This window comes from Lipophrys pholis, assembly GCF_963383615.2.
Source record: "Lipophrys pholis genome assembly, chromosome: 3".
Lineage (NCBI taxonomy): Eukaryota > Metazoa > Chordata > Actinopteri > Blenniiformes > Blenniidae > Lipophrys > Lipophrys pholis.
The window spans coordinates 35,648,508-35,670,052 of NC_137627.1; the positions used below are offsets into that span (position 1 = coordinate 35,648,508).

General features: G+C 44.3%; 1 protein-coding gene across 1 annotated transcript in view; it reads left to right on the top strand.

Annotated features, from left to right (window-relative positions):
- The window catches only part of LOC308107260 (calpain-9), a 43,934-nt gene extending 24,795 nt beyond the window's left edge, over window positions 1-19,139 (top strand). The window contains exons 9-20 of the mRNA XM_080459512.1: window positions 360-520; window positions 3,389-3,546; window positions 5,988-6,196; window positions 6,690-6,732; window positions 8,850-8,924; window positions 9,569-9,629; window positions 10,653-10,717; window positions 12,749-12,817; window positions 13,391-13,469; window positions 13,667-13,783; window positions 14,888-14,946; window positions 17,775-19,139. Coding sequence (XP_080315638.1) covers window positions 360-520; window positions 3,389-3,546; window positions 5,988-6,196; window positions 6,690-6,732; window positions 8,850-8,924; window positions 9,569-9,629; window positions 10,653-10,717; window positions 12,749-12,817; window positions 13,391-13,469; window positions 13,667-13,783; window positions 14,888-14,946; window positions 17,775-17,801 — 1,123 coding nt within the window. The 3' untranslated portion in view covers window positions 17,802-19,139. The remainder of the gene's footprint in view (window positions 1-359; window positions 521-3,388; window positions 3,547-5,987; window positions 6,197-6,689; window positions 6,733-8,849; window positions 8,925-9,568; window positions 9,630-10,652; window positions 10,718-12,748; window positions 12,818-13,390; window positions 13,470-13,666; window positions 13,784-14,887; window positions 14,947-17,774) is intronic.
- Window positions 19,140-21,545: the final 2,406 nt, after the last annotated feature.

Sequence of the window (21,545 nt, forward strand, 5' to 3'; positions counted from 1 at the left end):
CCACATTCATCACAACCAGAAGCAATCATAACTAATGGAGTAGTTACTATATTTTAAATGTTTTAAATGAGTCATTCTTTTTGTCTCATAGTGAAAAAATCCTGGTTTGATTCCAGACCTGGAACTTTCTGTGTCCAGTCCTTGCATACTTTTTTCCAGGTCATTTATTTGAATCATCTGAAATGATTGTCAGTGTGAATGTGTGTCGCCCTTTGTCGGTCTTGATCAGATAGTACCTTGAAAAGTACTCAGTTTGAATAGGATCTCCTCTGGGCCCCTGAAACTGAACTTGACTAGAGTGCATAGAGAAGATGGATTTAAAAGTACCGTAATTCTGAATGAGTCTCTGGCCCCGGCAGGATGTCGGTGTCGGACTTCCGTCAGTACTTTGAGCTGATGGAGGTGTGTTACCTGACGGAGAGTCCCGGTGTGCTTGGGTCCAGCGTGAGGCCGTGGAGCTGCATCGCACACGACGGGAACTGGGTACCATCTGTCTCAGCAGGAGGCCCCGCTCAAGGAGGTACGATCCAGGGTGGGAACTCCGGGGGGGGGGGGGGGGGGGGGGGTTCTTATGAGACATGAGCCCCCCTGAAATTATGATTTGTGAAATTTTGGGGGGGTTCTAAGATGTTGGCAAAATGCTGTTTTCCCCCATGCATTCTCTTTGTTTTTGTTTGTTTCTAGTTTTGTCAGGACCATGTGTAAAGTGAGGCTCGTTTTAATGTGTGATTGGCGCACCAGGGTGAATCTTCACTCTTTCACTCTAATCAAGTTAAAGTTGCAGACCTGCATGCAATTCTTGTCCTCTAGTCTCACGTCACTTTAAATCAGAGGCCCGCTCAATTTCAAACAGAACCTTTGGATATTTCGGATTCACAAATAAAAAAATGAGATGGTTGGACTCTGAGGAGCAGCAACAGGTGAGTTCAGAAGAAAGCTGATCCCAGGCCTGTGAGTCTGAAGGTAATGTGTATGAACTGTATTAATGATAGTAATGATAATAATAATACATCACACTTATATAGAGCTTTTTTATACAGTCAAAGACGCTTTACATAGCATAACATTTTTTAAAAAATGTATTAATGTATTCTTGATATTTAGCTCTGTGTTGTATATGATGGTGCTGAGGACTGGATCTGTTGTAGACAGCCTGGACCGTTTTAATTTTTTTTTATTTCTGATTGTCATGCATGTGGCGTCGATTAATGGTTTGTTGATTCCTGTTGTAAGTATTTCAGAGGTTATTTTGCGCATGTTAATGCAGACTTGATTCTTTGCATCCAGACTGGTTCGGTTTGATTTAGAGGCGATTCAGTCACACGGGCTCAAGTCAACGTTCATCTGAAGTCCAGACAAGACATCCATGCAATGTCCAGGAAAGATGGAAAGAAGTTTGTTGTTAAAGGTGGATGGGTAAGCTCTGGTTCTGAGCAGTCTTGTATTTTATCGGCAGTGCTTGATAAAAGATCAAAGTGGATTTTGCAATGATGGAGGTTGGTCACACTGACTCCACCTCACAACTTCCTGGACTTTTAAGGATCTGCTGCTAACATGTCAGTGGCAGATACCAGAGAACACCATCAGATGTCCTGTGGAGTAAATGCAGAGAGAAGGGTGGCTCAGTATCCAACAGGTGGTCATAATGATTTGGTTATATGTGCTTCAGATGGTAAACTCTCAATTAGGTTGGCAACAACAACAACTTCCTAAGTGTCGTGTGTGCTCTTCCCTCTTTTAAATTTAATATTACTCCAACTCACTGCACATTTACTACACCACCTGAATCAGTGGAGACACATTTCTTACAGCAGATACTGAGTGGGCCTATACGATGAAGGACGGCTACTAGAGGCTTCAACGTTTGTATTCTACATTGCACTGTTCTCTACACATATGCACATGTAGTTACATTATTAAAACACACTGCCATCTAGTGACCTGGCATGCAAACTACGTGTACCGTCAAAACGTTGCCATCTGGGCCTGGTTGTTCAAAACTGGGTCATCGTTTAACCAGCTGTTAAATACATTTAACCGACCGTTAACTTTAATAGCACTGTGATCTTGTTGTTCAAAACTGGGTTATAACTTTAACCGGGTGTTATCTTGACGTTAAAGTTAACGCACCTCCAGACCTCCACTAACTGTTTACCAGTGGTTAACTCTCACCATGCCGTTCATGATACCAGTTCAACAAAGGAAGGATAGGGTGGAGCGAGGACTGAACTTTGATAGAGTCAATGCTGGAATGAAGAGTTACGCCTCTATGGAGCCCCGGAGTGGCCATAGAAAAAAAATAAATATATATATATATATATATATATATATATCTATATATAACATGTGGAAATGAGATAATAATTAGAAACCTCAAATTAATAAGTCGTGACACACCGAGTTACTATCCCGTTCCCTCGTATTATATTTTTCACCAATGTCGCTCTCCGTCAGGATTAACTACCACTTTACATCTTGCTGACATGCTTGTTTCTACAGGCTTTCATAACGGTAGCACCACAATCTGCAGTATTGCTGTTATTCTGTGGCTTGAAGGTCTGATTGAACTCTGGTTTAAGATACATTTTGGTTCGTGTGGACGGGGCCTCAGACTCTTGTCTTCATCTCCTAAAAGATCTGTTCTCACATTTGTCTGGCTGTTCTGCCGTGTGTCTGTTTCTGTGTCCAGATGAAGTGTCTGTCCATAGTTTCCCACTTTATTGAACGATAAATCAGAGTGAGTCGACAGACCAGTTAGAATGTCCTCAACAGAGCCTGGATAGCTCAGTCGGTAGAGCATCAGACTTTTAATCTGAGGGTCCAGGGTTCAAGTCCCTGTTCAGGCGAGCTGAGTTTTGAGTGACTGGTAGGGCTTTTCCAGTTCAGGGCCAGTGCTATTGCCAGTTCTTAAATGCGAACCTCCAAAGAGCTCCTGGTTTTTTGATTGTCCATGAAGCCAGTGAGAGCAATGTCATGGTGTCACTACAAAAACGTCATACGTCACTGCAGACGTAGCCCCAAGCACTTCTGTGGAAAACCTCTGAGGCAGCAACATTGTCTTGATTTCCATTTGATTGCCATTTGTCTTGATTTCCTTCCTCATATCTTTCTGTGACACATTAGTGTCTGTTGATAGTTTCCCACTTTATTGAGCGATGATTCGGAGTGAGTCGACAGACCAGGTAGAGTTTCCTCCTCAGAGCCTGGATAGCTCAGTCGGTAGAGCGTCAGAGTTTTAATCTGAGGGTCCCGGGTTCAAGTCCCTGTTCAGGCGAGCTGAACTTCACCTATGAGTTAGAAATAGCCATTGATCCTCAACTTACTTTTTCCCGTTAAGTCTGCATTAATGTGACCTGTGGGTATTTCTGTGCCACGTGTCTGTCTGTAGGTCACTTCTGGCAAAACCCACAGTTCCACTTTGTTCTGACGGAGGTGGACGACGACCCAAACGGCTCCCAGAAGACCTGCTCCTTCGTTTTGGCTGTGATGCAGAAGTACCAGAGACGGAGAGGCATTAACCTGGCTATCGCCCTGCATATCTACCCGGTACACACACACACACACACACACACACACACACACACACACACACACACTAGGAGGTTTTTCAATCACTCAACAGGTTTAAGTCAATAGTTCAATAAAAACATGATTTGCAAGAAAAATACATGACTTTGACAGAAACTCAATGAAAGGAGGTGTTTGGACCATCGTGACAACGTGCTTGATCAGAGCAGGACCAGATGAGAAGGATGAGGGTTGAACGATGCAGGAAATCATCCCTCAAACAGCGAATCGGTTCATTTTGACAGAAAACGTCCAGCCAAGAATTGAGCCCAGATTTAGTTGTTTACTTTGTTTGTAGTGAAAAATATCAAGACACTGATAGTTTAGGACAGAAGTGGCCAATGACCATGCTAACACACTCCATAGCGGAAACACACTCCACAGCGTTAACACACTCCACAGCGTTAACACACTCCACAGCATTAACACTCTCCACAGCGTTAACACTCTCCACAGCGTTAACACACTCCACAGCAGTAACACACTCCACAGCGTTAACACACGCCACAGCGTTAACACACTCCATAGCAGTAACACAATCCACAGCGTTAACACACTCCACAGCGGTAACACACTCCACAGCCTTAACACACTCCACAGCGTTAACACACTCCACAGCGGTAACACAATCCACAGCATTGACTCACTCCACAGCGTTAACACACTCCACAGCGGTAACACACTCCCCAGCGTTAACACACGCCACAGCGGTAACACACTCCACAGCGGTAACACACTCCACAGCAGTAACACACTCCACTCCCACAGAGCAGGTATTGAAGAAGTTGAAGTTAATTGGTGGATTAGGCCCAGACACACACACACACACACACACACACACACACACACACACACACACACACACACACACACACACACACACACACACACACCTGCTGAGAGCAGCTCCAGAAAGTTCCTCTGGAATGAAACGTCATCAACACACAAGCCACGCCTCTTTCCCACTGGTGGGAGGGAGGCGGTGTACTATCAGCCTATTTTAGTCAGAAACAACGTTGTTCTCTATGAGCAGCTGCTGTGACCCGACTGCAGGGACCGTCAGCAAGTCACAGACCGCTGCAACAGTGAAGACAGAAACCACAGAAATACTTAAGAACACGACTGGTATTCACTGTGTCACCAGAATCACTGCTGCTTCACTTGATCACACTGCAACACTTGGTTTGATCGTGATAAATGGTTTATAGTGTCTGTCTTCACTGTTGTAGTGGTTTTGCCGTTTGCAGACGGTCCCTGTGCTTTTTATTCCCATTAATGCTGTAAATCCACGCCTTGTGACTGTTGTCTGACTTTTGTAATTCCATATTGAGGTGTATCAAACATTATGTGTGTGTTTTCACTTTTGTAGAACCACCTTAATTTTTGTGGCTCTTGGTCTCTGAGGCGTTGGACATTCCTGGTTTAGGAGTTTTCTACAGGTCGACCAGCTTCAGCCTGGTTACTTCAGAACATATATGGTGCTTTTCCACTAGTTCCTCCACAGCCTTACTCGACTTTAAAGCTTTTCCACTACGTGTTAGTACCTGATACCAGGTACTTTTGTGGTATCTGATTGGCCGGAGTGTCATGACACAGATGAGTCAGAGGTTGTCTCGTTCAGCCGCCATTTTTAAAACCGATCAGAACCAGAGAGACGCTCAGAACTCAACCAGTGGAGCAGCGAGGAGCTGCAGACGACCAGAGGATTCAGGAGCTCCACGGAGCGACACGCTACCAGGACCAGGAGGTCTCCCAGCCACGGGGTTTTGGATTAACTGCATTAATTACTGGATTAATAGCTTCATCCTCCAGCGTCTCCTTTCACAGCAGATGTTAAAAACCCGACCAGAACCCGTAGCTGTCCTGGAGAACGTCGTTTAACCACATTTCTGTTAAAGTTTAAAGTATCATAGAGTTTATCTTAACATCAGCTGCTGCTAACGGCTGCTGGCAGAAGGCACCAGTTAACAGGGGCACCAGTGAAACCGAAACACCAGACAGTGAAGCACCATCGTAACAATCCACATTTTGTAATATTATTAATAAACATATAAAAATATAGACTATTTAATTTATTATTCTGGCTGATATCTAATGCATGTTCGCTCCGCATCATATCGGGGGGGTTAGTTGTCCACGACGGGGAAAAGCTCTGATGACTCCGCCCACGTTGCAGCCTTACTATATTTTAACGACCGAGGCTGAAGAGAGTAGAGGAAAGGTGAGTAGAGTCGAGTAAGGCTGAGGAGGATCTAGTGGAAAAGTGCCTGTAGTTTCTGGCTGGATGACTATTTCTGCTCATGGGAAATCTGAGGCGCCTCCTTTTAAAGCTCACATTAATCAGTCGAACCTTGGAAACCCGTCTCTCTGTTGCCGACCTCAGAAAGTTTGAACTCTTTAGTTTTTGACCGTCTCTACAGGCACATCCTAAGACTACGTACCTCTCACCTGAGGACCTCAATAAGCTCCAGCCTGTCTGCTGCAACCGCCAGTACTCCTCCCGTCGGGAGGTGGTTCTTCGCAGCGCCCTGCCGCCCGGCCACTACATCATCATCCCCTCCACGTTTGAGCACAACCAGCAGGGGGCGTTCCTCCTGCGGGTGCTGGTGGAGCAAGGAAACGCTGCCACGTGAGTCACCTGTATTGTCGCGTTCAGGTAGCCTTACTTATTTTACTGCTTTGATCACATTTAGTCAGTCAACATCAGGCAGTCGACAAGCTTCAAAAGCAAGACCCACAAAACATTTTGTGTTATTTGGATTTCTTTGCGGTGAAATTCAGGAGTTCTCTTCAGGTTTGTTGTGTTTTTCCGACATTATTGACGGCAGAAAGGACTTGACCTTGAAAAGACAACCTAAATGATTTTCTCAGGTTTAGTAAGATGGTCAAAATGGACCAAAGAAGAAAGTACTGAGCCCAATAAAGCTGCTGGTCCCTCAGCGTCACTCAGGTCAAGCCGTTATATAATAAGACAAATTCATTTGAAAAAGAAGAACTGAACAAAGAAAAAGCACCATTCATTTGTTCGGTGAGCAGTTTGCCCCACAAGGCCCAAAAGCCCAAGTTTCAGATTCCAGCTGTTGTTTATTTATTATGTTTTCAATGTTTTTGTTTTCCATCAGTCCAGCCCAGCGACCTCCACCTGACATGACTTCAGGTAAACAGGTAAGCAGACATCAGAGGGTGCATCCTAATAGTCCCTCCTACCTCCTTTCCTATCCACCTTTCCTTAATCCCCTGGATGACATCACAGGGTTAAGGAAAGGTGCTAGGAGGCTTCCTAAAGGAGTTAGTGAAAGGTGATAGGAGGCTTCCTAAAGGAGTTAGGAAAGGTGTTGGGAGGCTTCCTAAAGGAGTTAAGAAAAGGTGTTAGGAGGCTTCCTAAAGGAGTTAAGGAAAGGTGTTAGGAGGCTTCCTAAAGGAGTTAAGAAAAGGTGTTAGGAGGCTTCCTAAAGGAGTTAAGGAAAGGTGTTAGGAGGCTTCCTAAAGGAGTTAAGGAAAGGTGTTAGGAGGCTTCCTAAAGGAGATAGTGAAAGGTGTTAGGAGGCTTCCTAAAGGAGTTAGTGAAAGGTGATAGGAGGCTTCCTAAAGGAGTTAGGAAAGGTGTTAGGAGGCTTCCTAAAGGAGTTAGGAAAGGTGTTAGGAGGCCTGAGGCTCTAACCTCTGATATAATGTCATCAAGGTTTGAATGTAAATCAAATGTAAAGAGGAACTAAAGGGAAACGGCTGGCAGGTGAATAAAGAACCAATCAGAGTGAGAAGAGGCTGCACAAAAACTGGACTTTACTGTGTTGGTTCTACAACATCCAGAACATTCCTAGTTGGGTTCTGGGTTCTAGATGATTTCAAGTTGTTCTAGGCAGATTATTGCTTTGGTAACTTACATGATCTGCTCCTTTTTCAGTCGTCCTGAGTTTCCCTGAACGCTCCGATGAGCGGGTTCCTTTAAATGTTGTCACAAGGAATTGTGGGGGAACATGAGCTGGTCTCCTTTGGTAAAGGAAGCATCAATGGTTCCTAGGCTAAAGGAGGTTCTAAAGGAAGCATCAGTGGTTCCCAGGCTAAAGGAGGTTCTAAAGGAACCGTCAGTGGTTCCTAGGCTAAAGGAGGTTCTAAAGGAAGCATCAGTATTTCCTAGGCTAAAGGAGGTTCTAAAGGAACCGTCAGTGGTTCCTAGGCTAAAGGAGGTTCTAAAGGAAGCATCAGTGGTTCCTAGGCTAAAGGAGGTTCTAAAGGAAGCATCAGTGGTTCCTAGGCTAAAGGAGGTTCTAAAGGAACCATCAGTATTTCCTAGGCTAAAGGAGGTTCTAAAGGAACCATCAGTGGTTCCTAGGCTAAAGGAGGTTCTAAAGGAAGCATCAGTGGTTCCTAGGCTAAAGGAGGTTCTAAAGGATGCATTGAACCTCCTTTCCTCAGCTTCCAACGCTCTTTATCATGGCCGCCACTTAAACACTTCTGGTTAAGGTTAAGGAGGTTAAGGAGAAGTGGATAGGAAAGGAGATAGGAGGGGCTATTAGGACGCACAAGTTTCCTATGTTGTCAGTGTGTAAAAGGACCTAAAAAGGTCTCCAGAGAACCAACAGCCATTATTTATCACATTCCAATGAAATTCTTCACCTCCATGTTCCTCGTGTTCGGACTGAACCGGGGAAGCCAGCTTTCAGTTTCTCTGCCTGGAACAACCGTCAGACTGAATCTAAAATGTCCTAACTGGTATCCTTAAATCATTTCTGTTCTTTATTACTCTTTAAAGAGCGAGGGTGTTCGTGTTTTTAAAGTTTCTACAGTTATTGAATTTGCCTCAAATTGTTATTGCACCTTTTTCTAATTTACCTACAAAATCTGCATTTTATCTTTTAAAATCTTGTTCTGGAAATCTGCACTATCTCACTTTAACTATTATATTCTGTCAGTTGTGTCAAATCAGTTTTATATGTTTTAAATGTAATGATGTGATGTGAGCCAAGGACCTCTTGGCCAGGTCACCTTGTAAAAGAGAGTTTTATTTTCCTGGTTGAATAAAGGTTAAATTAAAAAAATGAAAAACAGGTCAGTCGCACGAGGTCGATTGTGTCTGACTTCTTGTCGGATTCACTGAGAGAGTTAAAGACGTTCCTGCACAGGGCGAACATGCAAACTCTGCAAGCATCAGATTCAAAGTCTCGACCGACTGATGATTACAAGACTGGAAGATATAAACTCTGTGATCTGGATTAACTTGTAACTCAAGTGTTTTTGGTGTTTATTTCTTTTAACTCCAACTCTGTATTTCCTTCCCGCAGCTTTCCTTCCCTCACCAGGCGGCTCTTCCTTCAACAAAATCTGTCACACAGCTCTTCAAGAAGCACTGCAACAAGGTGAGGCTGACGCTCACACTGCACCGCTTTAAAGGAGTGAGCAGCTTTAAAGGAGTGAGCAGCTTTAAAGGAGTGAGCTGCTTTAAAGGAGTGAGCTGCTTTAAAGGAGTGAGCTGTTTTAAAGAACTGAGCTGCTTGACAGGGGCCATATTATGTAAAATACACGTTCTAACAGTACTACTCGTCCCCATACCTGGACTGACGTCCCAGAAGTGAAGACAGTCTGTCCTCTCTCTCCCTGGCTTGTCTCAGGTTTTAAAAAGTGTGTTGCTCCAACCAGCCAATCAGAAATCAAACCCTATATAGTGTCATCGGGGGTTTAGCCAATCCCAATCAAGGTAGACCCTCCCTCTGACTCCTCCCACAATTAGGCAGCTCTGCTCTGGCACATGGCACCACGAGAGGAAGTACTTCCTCCTCTTCCCAAGATGGACATGTGTGGGCGGGGCCAGTCCAGCTCACACAGACACAGCAGATTCTGAATGCAGCTCCTATGATCCAATATTCAAATGAGGAAAATCAAGGAGGAGCTAGAAACTTAGGATACAATGAGACCATGTGGAAGTGTTGAAAAGCTGCGTATGACTGCTTTAGAGCTGTGTGTTAAAGGAACGACGACTCATATTTTATGATGGTTCCCTCAGAAAGGACTCTGTAAACCTGCACACCTGCATAACCTGCTGACGGAGGCTGTCCAGGGAGGAGGTGAGTGACTCCGTCAGAGTTCAGGTTTCTGTCAGCAGCTGGTTGTTTACCCAGACCTGAGCTACCGGACTCTGTTGTCAGTGTTTAAAAGCAATCACGGAGTGTTTCTGTCTCATTGACACGTCTTCAGTGTGCTGATTCTTGTGTTATAAAAGAAATGAACAGCTGTGAAGCAAAACATGGAATCCAATAGTGGAGAAATGTTCGTTGAGAAGCAGAACCGGGACATTGTTGAGTTCAAGCTCATATTTCTGCACCAAAGAAGCAAAACGTGTTCTGTGACATTCTGCTGTTGAACCCGATCGAAGTGAAACAAGGAGCAGAAGGGAGACTGTGGTGCAGCGGCAAACCGTCTCATCAGCGTTCTCAGTTTTTAACACTTTCAGGCCACAATTTATTGAAATATTTGTCAAAACAATATTTCATTTAGTTAGAATTAGTTTATTTAACTAAAGCAAACATCTGAGGTCAAATCCAGCTTTAATTAGCTGCACTAAGTATAATTGTTTTATTTTAACAGAATTAACAAACTCAAGCTATGCAGCTGCAAAGACATACACACACTTACATATATTCAGATATTTACATACAACCGTAGAAAATGATTTAAGTGGATGGACATACTCACATGTACAAGTGACAGAAGACGAGAACACATTTTTACATCCATTGTCAAAGACATAAAGCCTTTTCCTTCCAGAGTTTACGTGACACAGTTGCAGTAAATAAAGTGTCAGTTTTATACGGGTAGATTATTGTTTATAGGTGCACGTTTCATAACAATATCTCATTACAAATAATCAAATAATGGCCAGTAACATAATAATTTGGGTAATTTTAAATGCAATTAATCCTTTAACATTCGCAATAGTAATTTGCCCATAATGTAATAAAATAGTGAACTGAAGCTAGAATTAAGAGAGTGCTGGACAGGATGTGTCCCTGATGAATGAACATGACGTCGGACCTCCATTAGACTTGTCGTTACTGCATGTTTGTTGTTGTTGTTGTTGTTGTTTTCAGTGCTGGCTGGCAGTGAGAAGTACTTGAATCTGGAACACTGCAAGAGTCTGGTGATCCTCATGGACGTATCCTTTACAGCCAGAAACCGTCGGGTCAGAGAGTCACAGCATCAGACAGGAAACACCGGGAGTCAAGTGTTGATGTTGTGGAGACAGGACTGAGTATTAGATTACTTTAGATTACTCACTGTAGATTACAAGTGAGTGTGGTTCTGGTGGTGTTTACATTCACTTTAGAAACCAGATCCAACCTCCTGGAGGTTTCGCTGTGGCCTGAAACAAACACTGACCAGAGAGGAAATGAAGAAGCTCATTGATTGGTCCAGACAGAAAGAGGAAGTCCCGCCCCTTTAGCTCATGGTGGCTAGGCTCGTTAGCTCTTGGCTAATAGGTAGCTACAAACAACCACGATAGCTCGTCTTCAGACCAGATATCAATGAGTCTCCTGCTCTTCCTCCTCTCTACTTCCTCCTCTCTACTTCCTCCTCTCTACTTCCTCCTCTCTACTTCCTCCTCTCTACTTCTTCCTTTCTACTTCCTCCTCTCTACTTCTTCCTTTCTACTTCCTCCTCTCCACTTCTTCCTCTCCACTTCTTCCTCTCTTTAAATGCCACACAATGCATGTCGGGTGATTGTGGTGGTATCTATAACTATTTGAATCTAACCGACAAACCAGCAGCAGATCTATTACAGTTGTTTTCTTCAGTTATGTTGAATGAATGTTGTAGTTTTGGGCTGAACTCAGTCAGCTCACTTTTTTTAAAAACAGATTAATATCTCAATGAGGTGTTAACCTGCTTATATAAATGGAAATTATAGTGGGAGAAGTTGTGTTATGCAAAGCGTAAGTGGTTCCTAGGCTAAAGGAGGTTCTAAAGGAAGCATCAGTGTTTCCAAGGCTAAAGGAGGTTCTAAAGGAAGCGTCAGTGGTTCCTAGGCTAAAGGAGGTTCTAAAGGAAGCATCAGTGGTTCCTAGGCTAAAGGAGGTTCTAAAGGAAGCGTCAGTGGTTCCTAGGCTAAAGGAGGTTCTAAAGGAAGCGTCAGTGGTTCCTAGGCTAAAGGAGGTTCTAAAGGAAGCATCAGTGGTTCCTAGGCTAAAGGAGGTTCTAAAGGAAGCGTCAGTGGTTCCTAGGCTAAAGGGGGTTCTAAAGGAAGCATCAGTGGTTCCTAGGCTAAAGGGGGTTCTAAAGGAAGCGTCAGTGGTTCCTAGGCTAAAGGGGGTTCTAAAGGGAGCGTCAGTGGTTCCTAGGCTAAAGGGGGTTCTAAAGGGAGCGTCAGTGGTTCCTAGGCTAAAGGGGGTTCTAAAGGGAGCGTCAGTGGTTCCTAGGCTAAAGGAGGTTCTAAAGGAAGCGTCAGTGGTTCCTAGGCTAAAGGAGGTTCTAAAGGAAGCGTCAGTGGTTCCTAGGCTAAAGGGGGTTCTAAAGGGAGCGTCAGTGGTTCCTAGGCTAAAGGGGGTTCTAAAGGGAGCGTCAGTGGTTCCTAGGCTAAAGGAGGTTCTAAAGGAAGCGTCAGTGGTTCCTAGGCTAAAGGAGGTTCTAAAGGAAGCATCAGTGGTTCCTAGGCTAAAGGAGGTTCTAGAGGAAGCATCAGTGGTTCCTAGGCTAAAGGAGGTTCTAAAGGAAGCATCAGTGGTTCCTAGGCTAAAGGAGGTTCTAAAGGAAGCATCAGTGGTTCCTAGGCTAAAGGAGGTTCTAAAGGAAGCATTTAGCCTTTTTTCCTTAGCTAAGTGAGAATTCCAACGCTCCTTATCATGGCCGCCACTTAAACAGTTCTGAGGTTAAGGAGAAGTGGATAGGAAAGGAGATAGGAGGGACTATTAGGAGACAGGAGGGATTATTGTGACGCACCCCTGGAGTGAGACGTACCTTTAAACTCATTCAGTCGGTACTTCCTGCACAGAACGTGTTAAAGAACTCGGCCAGAGTTAAAATAGATCTCACCTGAGCAGGGACTTGAACCCTGGACCCTCAGATTAAAAGTCTGATGCTCTACCGACTGAGCTATCCAGGCTCTGATTGACTGGAATCTGTGTGTTTGTCAAACTCTCCCTGGATTGTCCTCCTCTCGTCACGTTTCCTTGACGTCCACTGTCTCCAGACTCAAGGCATCGCTCAGCTCAACTGGCCCGAGTTCCAGATGCTGTGGGACAAAATCCGGAGGTGGACGGTGAGGAAATCCAGCCGCCGTTCTCACTGCTTATCTTTTTGATTTAAAACTGCAATAAAGAAGTACTGTCAATCGATTCAAACTATTTACTAACTAATAGCACAATTTTCTGTCATTAATTGTGATTAATCACATTGTTTTTCTACTGAAGACTGAAGCTTGTAATGAATATTTAGTCATGGAAAACCACAGAATGAATGTCGGCTCAACACAAAGACTATATTTACATTTCTTTAACGTCCTTTTAGCTTTTTGTGAAACTGTTACTCTTGGCAAAATAATAAAAAAATAAAAAAATGAATTAATAAACATCTAACATAAGTCTGGGTTTTGTTAGAGTGCAGGTCCTCCACTTTGAGAATTTGAATATATCTACAAGCGAAGTTGTAAATTTATTACATGAACAATGTGGCAATAATATACTGTAATACACTGTGTGTGTGTGTGTGTGTGTGTGTGTGTGTGTGTGTGTGTGTGTGTGTGTGTGTGTGTGTGTGTGTGTGTGTGTGTGTGTGTGTGTGTGTGTGTGTGTGTGTGTGTGTTTTCTTCCTGCATTGACTTCTCTCCTGTCAGGATATTTTCTTGGTGTTTGACAAGAACAAGACTCAGCGCCTGGAGTACCAGGAGGTGGCGCCGGCTCTCAAGGCAGCAGGTAACACACACACACACACACACACACACACACACACACACACACACACACACACACACACACACACACACACACACACACACACAAACTTTACATTGAGGTTTGAAAGTCACTTCCTGTAGCTCTTCCTGCGGCCAGCAGGGGGAGCCACAGCCCTGCAGCTGACCTGCTCTGTGGGGGGTTGTTGTGTGATGCAGGCATCACGGTGGACGACCTGGTGATGCAGCTGGTGGGCCTCAGATACACGGAGCACGACATGACCATCACCTATCCCGGCTTCCTCTTCCTCTTGATGAAGCTGGAGAGCATGATCCGTAAGTTTTCAAATCTTCTTCGTCCCGTCGCCACAGCACACGACCCAGAAGGAATCACACCCACGACCCAGAAGGCATCACACCCACGACCCAGAAGGAATCACACCCACGACCCAGAAGGCATCACACCCACAACCCAGAAGGAATCACACCCACGACCCAGAAGGAATCACACCATAACCACAGTTTCTTTCAATTTGCTCAATAAAGTAATTATGGAGGATTCTGAAGACCTGAGCAGAAAACATGATGACATCACCCAACGAGTCTCAAACTAAAACTCATTCAGCTTCTAGTTAAGACTTGAAGGTCTGAACTGAAAGAGAGGGGGGGGGGGGGTGAGGGAGGGAGGGAGGAAGAGAGAGAGAGAGAAGGGGGAGGGAGGAAGAGAGAGAGGGAGGAGGGAGAGAGGCACAGAGAAAGAGGGAGGGAGGGCGGAAGAGAGGGAGGGAGAAAGAGAGAGAGAGAAGAGAGAGAAAGGAAGAGAGAGAGGAGAGATAGAGGGAGAGAGAGTGAGAGAGAGGTGAAAAGACAAAAGGTGATCTATGGAGACCTCAATGAATCCATTTGTATTTATGAAATTTACAATTTCAAAGTTTCAGCTTCTTAAAAACATGAAGTTTTATTTCTTCTGCCTCATTAATATAAAAACCCAGTCGTGACATGATGAAGTTCTTGTTCCTCTCCAGTCTGTTATCATATTTAATGTGACCCGCAGCTGAAATGAAGTATTCTTAACTTCACAAACAAAATGTAAACATCAGACCTGGACTTGGATAGTTCCTCTGATATTCACCACATACTGCACAGAACCGCAGCTCCTCCAAGTACTATGTTCTCAGCGAAGTACGGGCACAATGTGGCACTGAAGTACTGCATACTGAAAGTCCTGGGAAGAGTAGAAACAATCAGTTATTTCAACAAACATAACAGAGAGTCTTGAACTGCCAGTTTCAGATTGAATGAAGTTAAGATTAGGAGGCAGAACGTCAGGGTTCGGGTTCGGGTTAGAAAGACTTTCTAACGTGTTCCGTCCTGCAGAACCTTGGAGACGTTCTGCTTCGTCTCCAATGATGTGGAACTGATTCATTTCCTCTTTTACAGGCAAATTTCAGGCGTTCGACATGATGGGGATGGGAACCATAACAGTCAGCTACAGACAGGTACACACACACACACACACACACACACACACACACACACACACACACACACACACACACACACACACACACACACACACACACACAGTAACTAACAGTTTTAATTAAGAGCCCAATTAGTCTAGTGTCAGTTTCTTCTAATGTCTTCAGTTCCACTTAAATAAATAGCACCAATCACAACATGACACCTGCAGACTGACGGAGGCCTGGTGGTGCTGCTACGGAGGATGGAGGAGAGGAAAACTCCTTTTTACCTGCAGAAGTAGAATCAACTTTTCCTCTGTTGGTTGGAAGTGAGAGACAAATGACCTAGACAGAGGGAAGAAGACATCAGGCAGCAAGAGAACCCACATCCTGCAGACTGACGGAGGCTCAGGGGAGGGTCAGAGATCCTGCAGACTGACGGAGGCTCAGGAGACGGTCAGAGATCCTGCAGACTGACGGAGGCTCAGGGGAGGGTCACAGATCCTGCAGACTGACGGAGGCTCAGGGGAGGGTCAAAGATCCTGCAGACTGACGGAGGCTCAGGGGAGGGTCACAGATCCTGCAGACTGACGGAGGCTCAGGGGAGGGTCAGAGATCCTGCAGACTGACGGAGGCTCAGGAGACGGTCAGAGATCCTGCGGACTGACGGAGGCTCAGGGGAGGGTCAGAGATCCTGCAGACTGACTGAGGCTCAGGAGAGGGTCAGAGATCCTGCAGACTGATGGAGGCTCAGGAGACGGTCAGAGATCCTGCAGACTGACGGAGGCTCAGGAGAGGGTCAGAGATCCTGCAGACTGACGGAGGCTCAGGAGACGGTTAGAGATCCTGCAGACTGACGGAGGCTCAGGGGAGGGTCAGAGATCCTGCAGACTGACGGAGGCTCAGGAGACGGTCAGAGATCCTGCAGACTGACGGAGGCTCAGGAGAGGGTCAGAGATCCTCCAGACTGACGGAGGCTCAGGAGAGGGTCAGAGATCCTCCAGACTGACGGAGGCTCAGTGGAGGGTCAGAGATCCTGCAGACTGACGGAGGCTCAGGGGAGGGTCAGAGATCCTGCAGACTGACGGAGGCTCAGGGGAGGGTCAGAGATCCTGCAGACTGACGGAGGCTCAGGAGACGGTCAGAGATCCTGCAGACTGACGGAGGCTCAGGGGAGGGTCAGAGATCCTGCAGACTGACGGAGGCTCAGGGGAGGGTCAGAGATCCTGCAGACTGACGGAGGCTCAGGAGACGGTCAGAGATCCTGCAGACTGACGGAGGCTCAGGGGAGGGTCAGAGATCCTGCAGACTGACGGAGGCTCAGGAAAGGGGCAAAGATCCTCCAGACTGACGGAGGCTCAGGAGAGGGTCAGAGATCCTCCAGACTGACGGAGGCTCAGGGGAGGGTCAGAGATCCTGCAGACTGACGGAGGCTCAGGGGAGGGTCAGAGATCCTGCAGACTGACGGAGGCTCAGGGGAGGGTCAGAGATCCTCCAGACTGACGGAGGCTCAGGGGAGGGTCAGAGATCCTGCAGACTGACGGAGGCTCAGGGGAGGGTCAGAGATCCTGCAGACTGACGGAGGCTCAGGGGAGGGTCAAAGATCCTCCAGACTGACGGAGGCTCAGGGGAGGGTCAGAGATCCTGCAGACTGACGGAGGCTCAGGGGAGGGTCAGAGATCCTGCAGACTGACGGAGGCTCAGGGGAGGGTCAGAGATCCTGCAGGAAGGTGTAGAGAAGGCTTGACTCTTACAGAATTAGATTAAATCTAGAAGTGAGAGAAGGAAGAAGCCGACTGCAGTAAAGCAGCAGTCTCCACCAGGGTTTTCAAAATCGACATGTTAACGCTGATTAATCCTTCATGATTAATCTCATTTCACACGACAACAAATCCGAGTGTATAAAACTTTCTTCACTTTTGGCTCCATTTAAACGACACCAGTGTTCTGATCCACTGGATCCCTGAAGTTTTTATCTCGGCTCCCAACGTGGAAACAATCTTTCACGGTCACTATTCGCTCCAGCCTGCTGCCGGAGGCAGATACTTCCTCCTGCTCATGCCTCTGGAAACAAACATGGCCGACTCACATGTCGCATGAGCACCGACAGCACCCTCACGTGGCCCGGCAGACTAACTGCATGGTTGTCAGTGTCGGCTGCCGCAGTGGAAACACAAGACTTTTATTTAACGGATTAGGTGTTGTCATGTGAAACATCGTCATGTAAACGGGGCCTAAGACTTGTAAGGCATGAGCCCATCCGGAGGGCAGAATGACTCTCGATACCCGAAACGTCTGTAGCAACACGACTCTGGCAGTTTGTCCAAATAGATTTACCGTCGTGCGAGCGCAAAAACCAAAGACATAAAGTATCATCCTTACTCTGCAGGAAGGAGTTTTTCTTTTCACTTTCAGATTACAAGCCCACATTAACATGAAGCAAACGTTAATCTGAGATTCTGCTGACTCAGCTGCAGCGACATTGTTAATGACGGATCGACGCTCCTCTCGGACATTAACATGAACTGTGAAGGTGTTTTATAAACAGTGCAGATTCCTTCTTCAGTCTGCTGCTCATGCAAAGTGAAATGCTATTAAATAAATGAAAAAGATTGACATTCAATTGTGATTAATCGAAATTAATCCACTGCAACCCTGAGATTAATCTGATTAAAATTTTGAATGGTTTGACAGCACTATCATAAACCTATAGCGGCTTCATTAGAAAGTAGCCTGACCCAGTCTTGACTCTAAACTTTGTTAAATAGAAAAGTTTTGATTCTGAATTCAAAATAAAGCGTGTGAGACATGATCTGTTTATGTTTACTTTCATTTCTGACTTCCTGCTCTCTGATTGGTTCCAGTGGCTTCATCTGACCATGTACAACTGACCCACCAGGATCGACTCCACTGTTCTCTACTCTGTTTCTATTTCCACTACGGTGTGAATCGACTGTAGATCTGTCAGATCGTCTGTCACTCAGTCCAACAGCAACAATCAAATCACCTTCAGGGTTGGTTTATCACACAGGCGGGGTCGAAGGTGGCAGCAGAGGGCGCTCTTCTCCTCCTTACTGTCGCAGCCTTTCACAGCCTTTGATCGGCTCATCCATGATGCATGTCAGTGCGACGCCTCCAGCTTCAGATTAAAGTTTCAGACGGAGAGGAGATTTCACTCCTCGCTTCTGGTTGTGTCGCATGAATTGTTGGACTTTGTTTATGAGTGAAGTTGTACGAATAAAGAACTTTGAAGAAAAATATAAATACCTTTTCAAAACTTGTTTGTGGCGGCCTGAAGGGTTTTATCTCAGCAGCACGTTTGCAGGAAAACTTGTTGATAAAGGATTTTATCAGTATAACTGAAGAAACATGCAAGTTACTGACAATCACTACTCGATTACTTACTTCTAAAAAGTATTCCAGTGTGAGTCTATCTGATCTGCTCTATAATCTGATGTTAGAGGAGGAAGATGCTCTATAATCTGAAAAGGAAGAAGCGGATTTCTGAACTACTGATAATGAGAAGAAGCAGCAAAATTACAGCTGAGATAAACTGTGTGTGTGTGTGTGTGTGTGTGTGTGTGTGTGTGTGTGTGTGTGTGTGTGTGTGTGTGTGTGTGTGTGTGTGTGTGTGTGTGTGTGTGTGTGTGTGTGTGTGTGTGTGTGTGTGTGTGTGTGTGTGTGTGTGTGTGTGTGTGTGTGTGTGTGTGTGTGTGTGTGTGTGTGTGTGTGTGTGTGTGTGTGTGTGTGTGTGTGTGTGAGTGAGATCAGACGGAATATTAAAACAACTCGTGACAGAAAATTAATGAAAAAAAGGATTAAGAATCTAAAAATAGCCACAAGAGATAAACATGTAATAAAATAGATCTAAATTGTTTCTTTGATGTTTTTTCTTTGTTTCTCAGAATCTCTGTTTTACAAACAAATTATATTTAGTTGGAAAATTCCCAAACTTCTCATTCTAGTTTTGTCTCATGTCAGCAGGTATACTGTATATTTTAAACACTCTTCTTTTTCACATTAACTTTCTTCTCTAAGTTCATGTTGAAGCACTTTGTTCTTATAATTCTGTGATTCTTTTTAATGAGCTTAATATTCACTGTGACGCATTTGATGCTCTCAATTCTTTGTTTTTATTTTACATTTCTTTTGGTGACACGCTTTGAGCTGATTTGATTGTATAACAAGTGTTTTACAAATAAAGTGTCCAGTAATTGTTTTACACTTATAATATTCCATAAAGTGAAATGTTTGTATTTCATCAGTCATTGACTTTTAATGCGAGTTTGAAAGAAAACAACAACAGGTCATCGAATAAAGTACTTTAACTGAAGACCAGGTGATTCTAAAAGCCCGAGACCCACGATAAACCAGAGAGGCTGCTGTAGAAGAAGAAGAATACATTTTATTAAACTTTTGAAAATAAACTTTCCTCCAATAAGCCGATTGCAACAAAAGGTAAAAAAGTCGGCCAAAACAGAGGTCAGGTAAGGAATGTAATTAATTAATTGACTGGAACATAAAGGAACAATTAAAGCAAGCGAGTATAGAAGTATGCAATAATTATAAAGTCACCGAAAATGTAGGGAAATAATGAATAAAACGCCAAATAAAACACTCATATTCACCAACTCACATCAATCCAAGGCGACATTAAAACTCACACAGGAACTCTACAGCTTCAGTCAAACAGATAAACCGATAAATGATCCGTTTGGATTAAACCAGTTATTCTGGGGAAACGCGTGGTTGGCTCTCTTAGTGGCGTCTTCACTTGTAAACTGATGAAAGGAAGAGGAGCACAAAGGAAACTTTACATTTTACAAACACCTCGTAAAACAACGTACCTACCATAATAAACCTCTCCAGACTGGAGCTGTTCGTCCCCCAGGTGGAGACGGAAGGTGCTGGGATCTAAATCAAGATTCTAACAAATACTATTCATCAAATCCAAAACTGAGATAAAATAAATCCTTGAGAGTCACTTTAAGATCATTTTAAATTCATGCTTTTACTATTCTAAATGTTGTGGAAGTGACTTTTCCAATTACGACACTAAAGCAATGCTGGGCCTCAGCAGTGCCTGTAAACAAACATGGCCGACTCGTATTAGTTTGACTCGTATTCTAGTTGTACGGTTCACATCAGTAGTTTAATAGTTGAGACTCTCCCTCATAGCGTCCGATTCCTCATCAGTCAGTTTAAAGTCGCTTCTCCATTTTGTTCACATTTATAGCGTTTTGTTCTCTGCACACGTCTGTGTGGTTTCACTACAAAAATACGCAACAGCGCCCTCCCGTGGCCTGGCAGACTAATTACATGGTTGTCAGTGTGTCTGACAGCCATGTCTAACCAAGACTTTCTTTTTTTTAATGGGTTGGGTGTCGTCATGTGAAACTTTGTGGTGTAAACGGGACCTCAGTGCAGGAAGAAAGGCTCAGGTGAGCTTCCACCCCTTTTTATAGACTCCGCCCCTTTTACTGCAGACTTCTTGTCACCACCCTGTCACAGGGTGAATGATTTTCTATGAATAGAATAGAATAGAATGGAAGTATTTGTTAATCCCAGGAGAAAACTCTTAATAGTGTTTCTCCACACAGAGGAGTAATTTACGGTATATAATATATATAATCATACAATATAAGACGGAGACACTAGGGGCTTGTACTTCCACCTGTTGGCAATAAAACCCGAATTTAACCAGCAAATATTTCACTTATTTCTTCTCCCATCACATGTTAATGCCAACTGTAAATCAAAATACATCCACAAGTTCTTGAGTTTTCCTGTTAAGCAACCAACCAACCAACCAACCACCACACGTGATCAGGGATCCTCCTCTGAGGTCACCGGGACAGAGCTCAGCTCTGCCTCCACCCTCAGAAATTAGACCCGAGGCTGGCTCGTCCTCTAGGGGGCGTCAGTGTTACTGTCTACTGGACGGAAACCTGTTCCTCCTCAGGTCCTGTCACCACACTGGCATTCCTCTGTTCACCTGCTGCATTTACCACATGTGATTCCATGAGTACTTCCATCTGATGAGTCACGTGTTGTGTTTGATACTTCGTCCAAGTTATAGAATATGTGTAAATAATATTCTATAACTATACAGAAGGAATATTTGGATCATCCTGGAGAGGTCAAAGTTCACCGTAAGACTAACATAGATAGGTCCATAGTTCTTTCAGGTGATTTAATGTCCACAATAATAATAATAATAATAACAATAATAATAATAACAATAATAATAATAATAATAATAATAATAATAATAATAATAATAATAACCTTTATAGAACCAGGATGATCCCACAAAAAAAATAGTCAGAATATCAGAAAATGATTAATTTACCAGCAACATACCAAACACAAGTGCGCCTTGTGAAATCCAGTTGAAGTTCTCTCAGTGGAATCCACAGCTCAGTAAATCTCACTCATTCAGAAAGTGTTTCACACGGATTATCAGTGATTTTATTATTGTTTTGAATATTTTCATATTCTTCTCCAATGTGTTTGAAGCACATTCAGTCTACATTTTAAATGTAATGTGTTGTGATCATACTCAATCAAACTGAGTGACTTTTCCCAGACTTAATGTGAAGCCGACACTCTGGTCCCTTTAAATATCCTCAGCG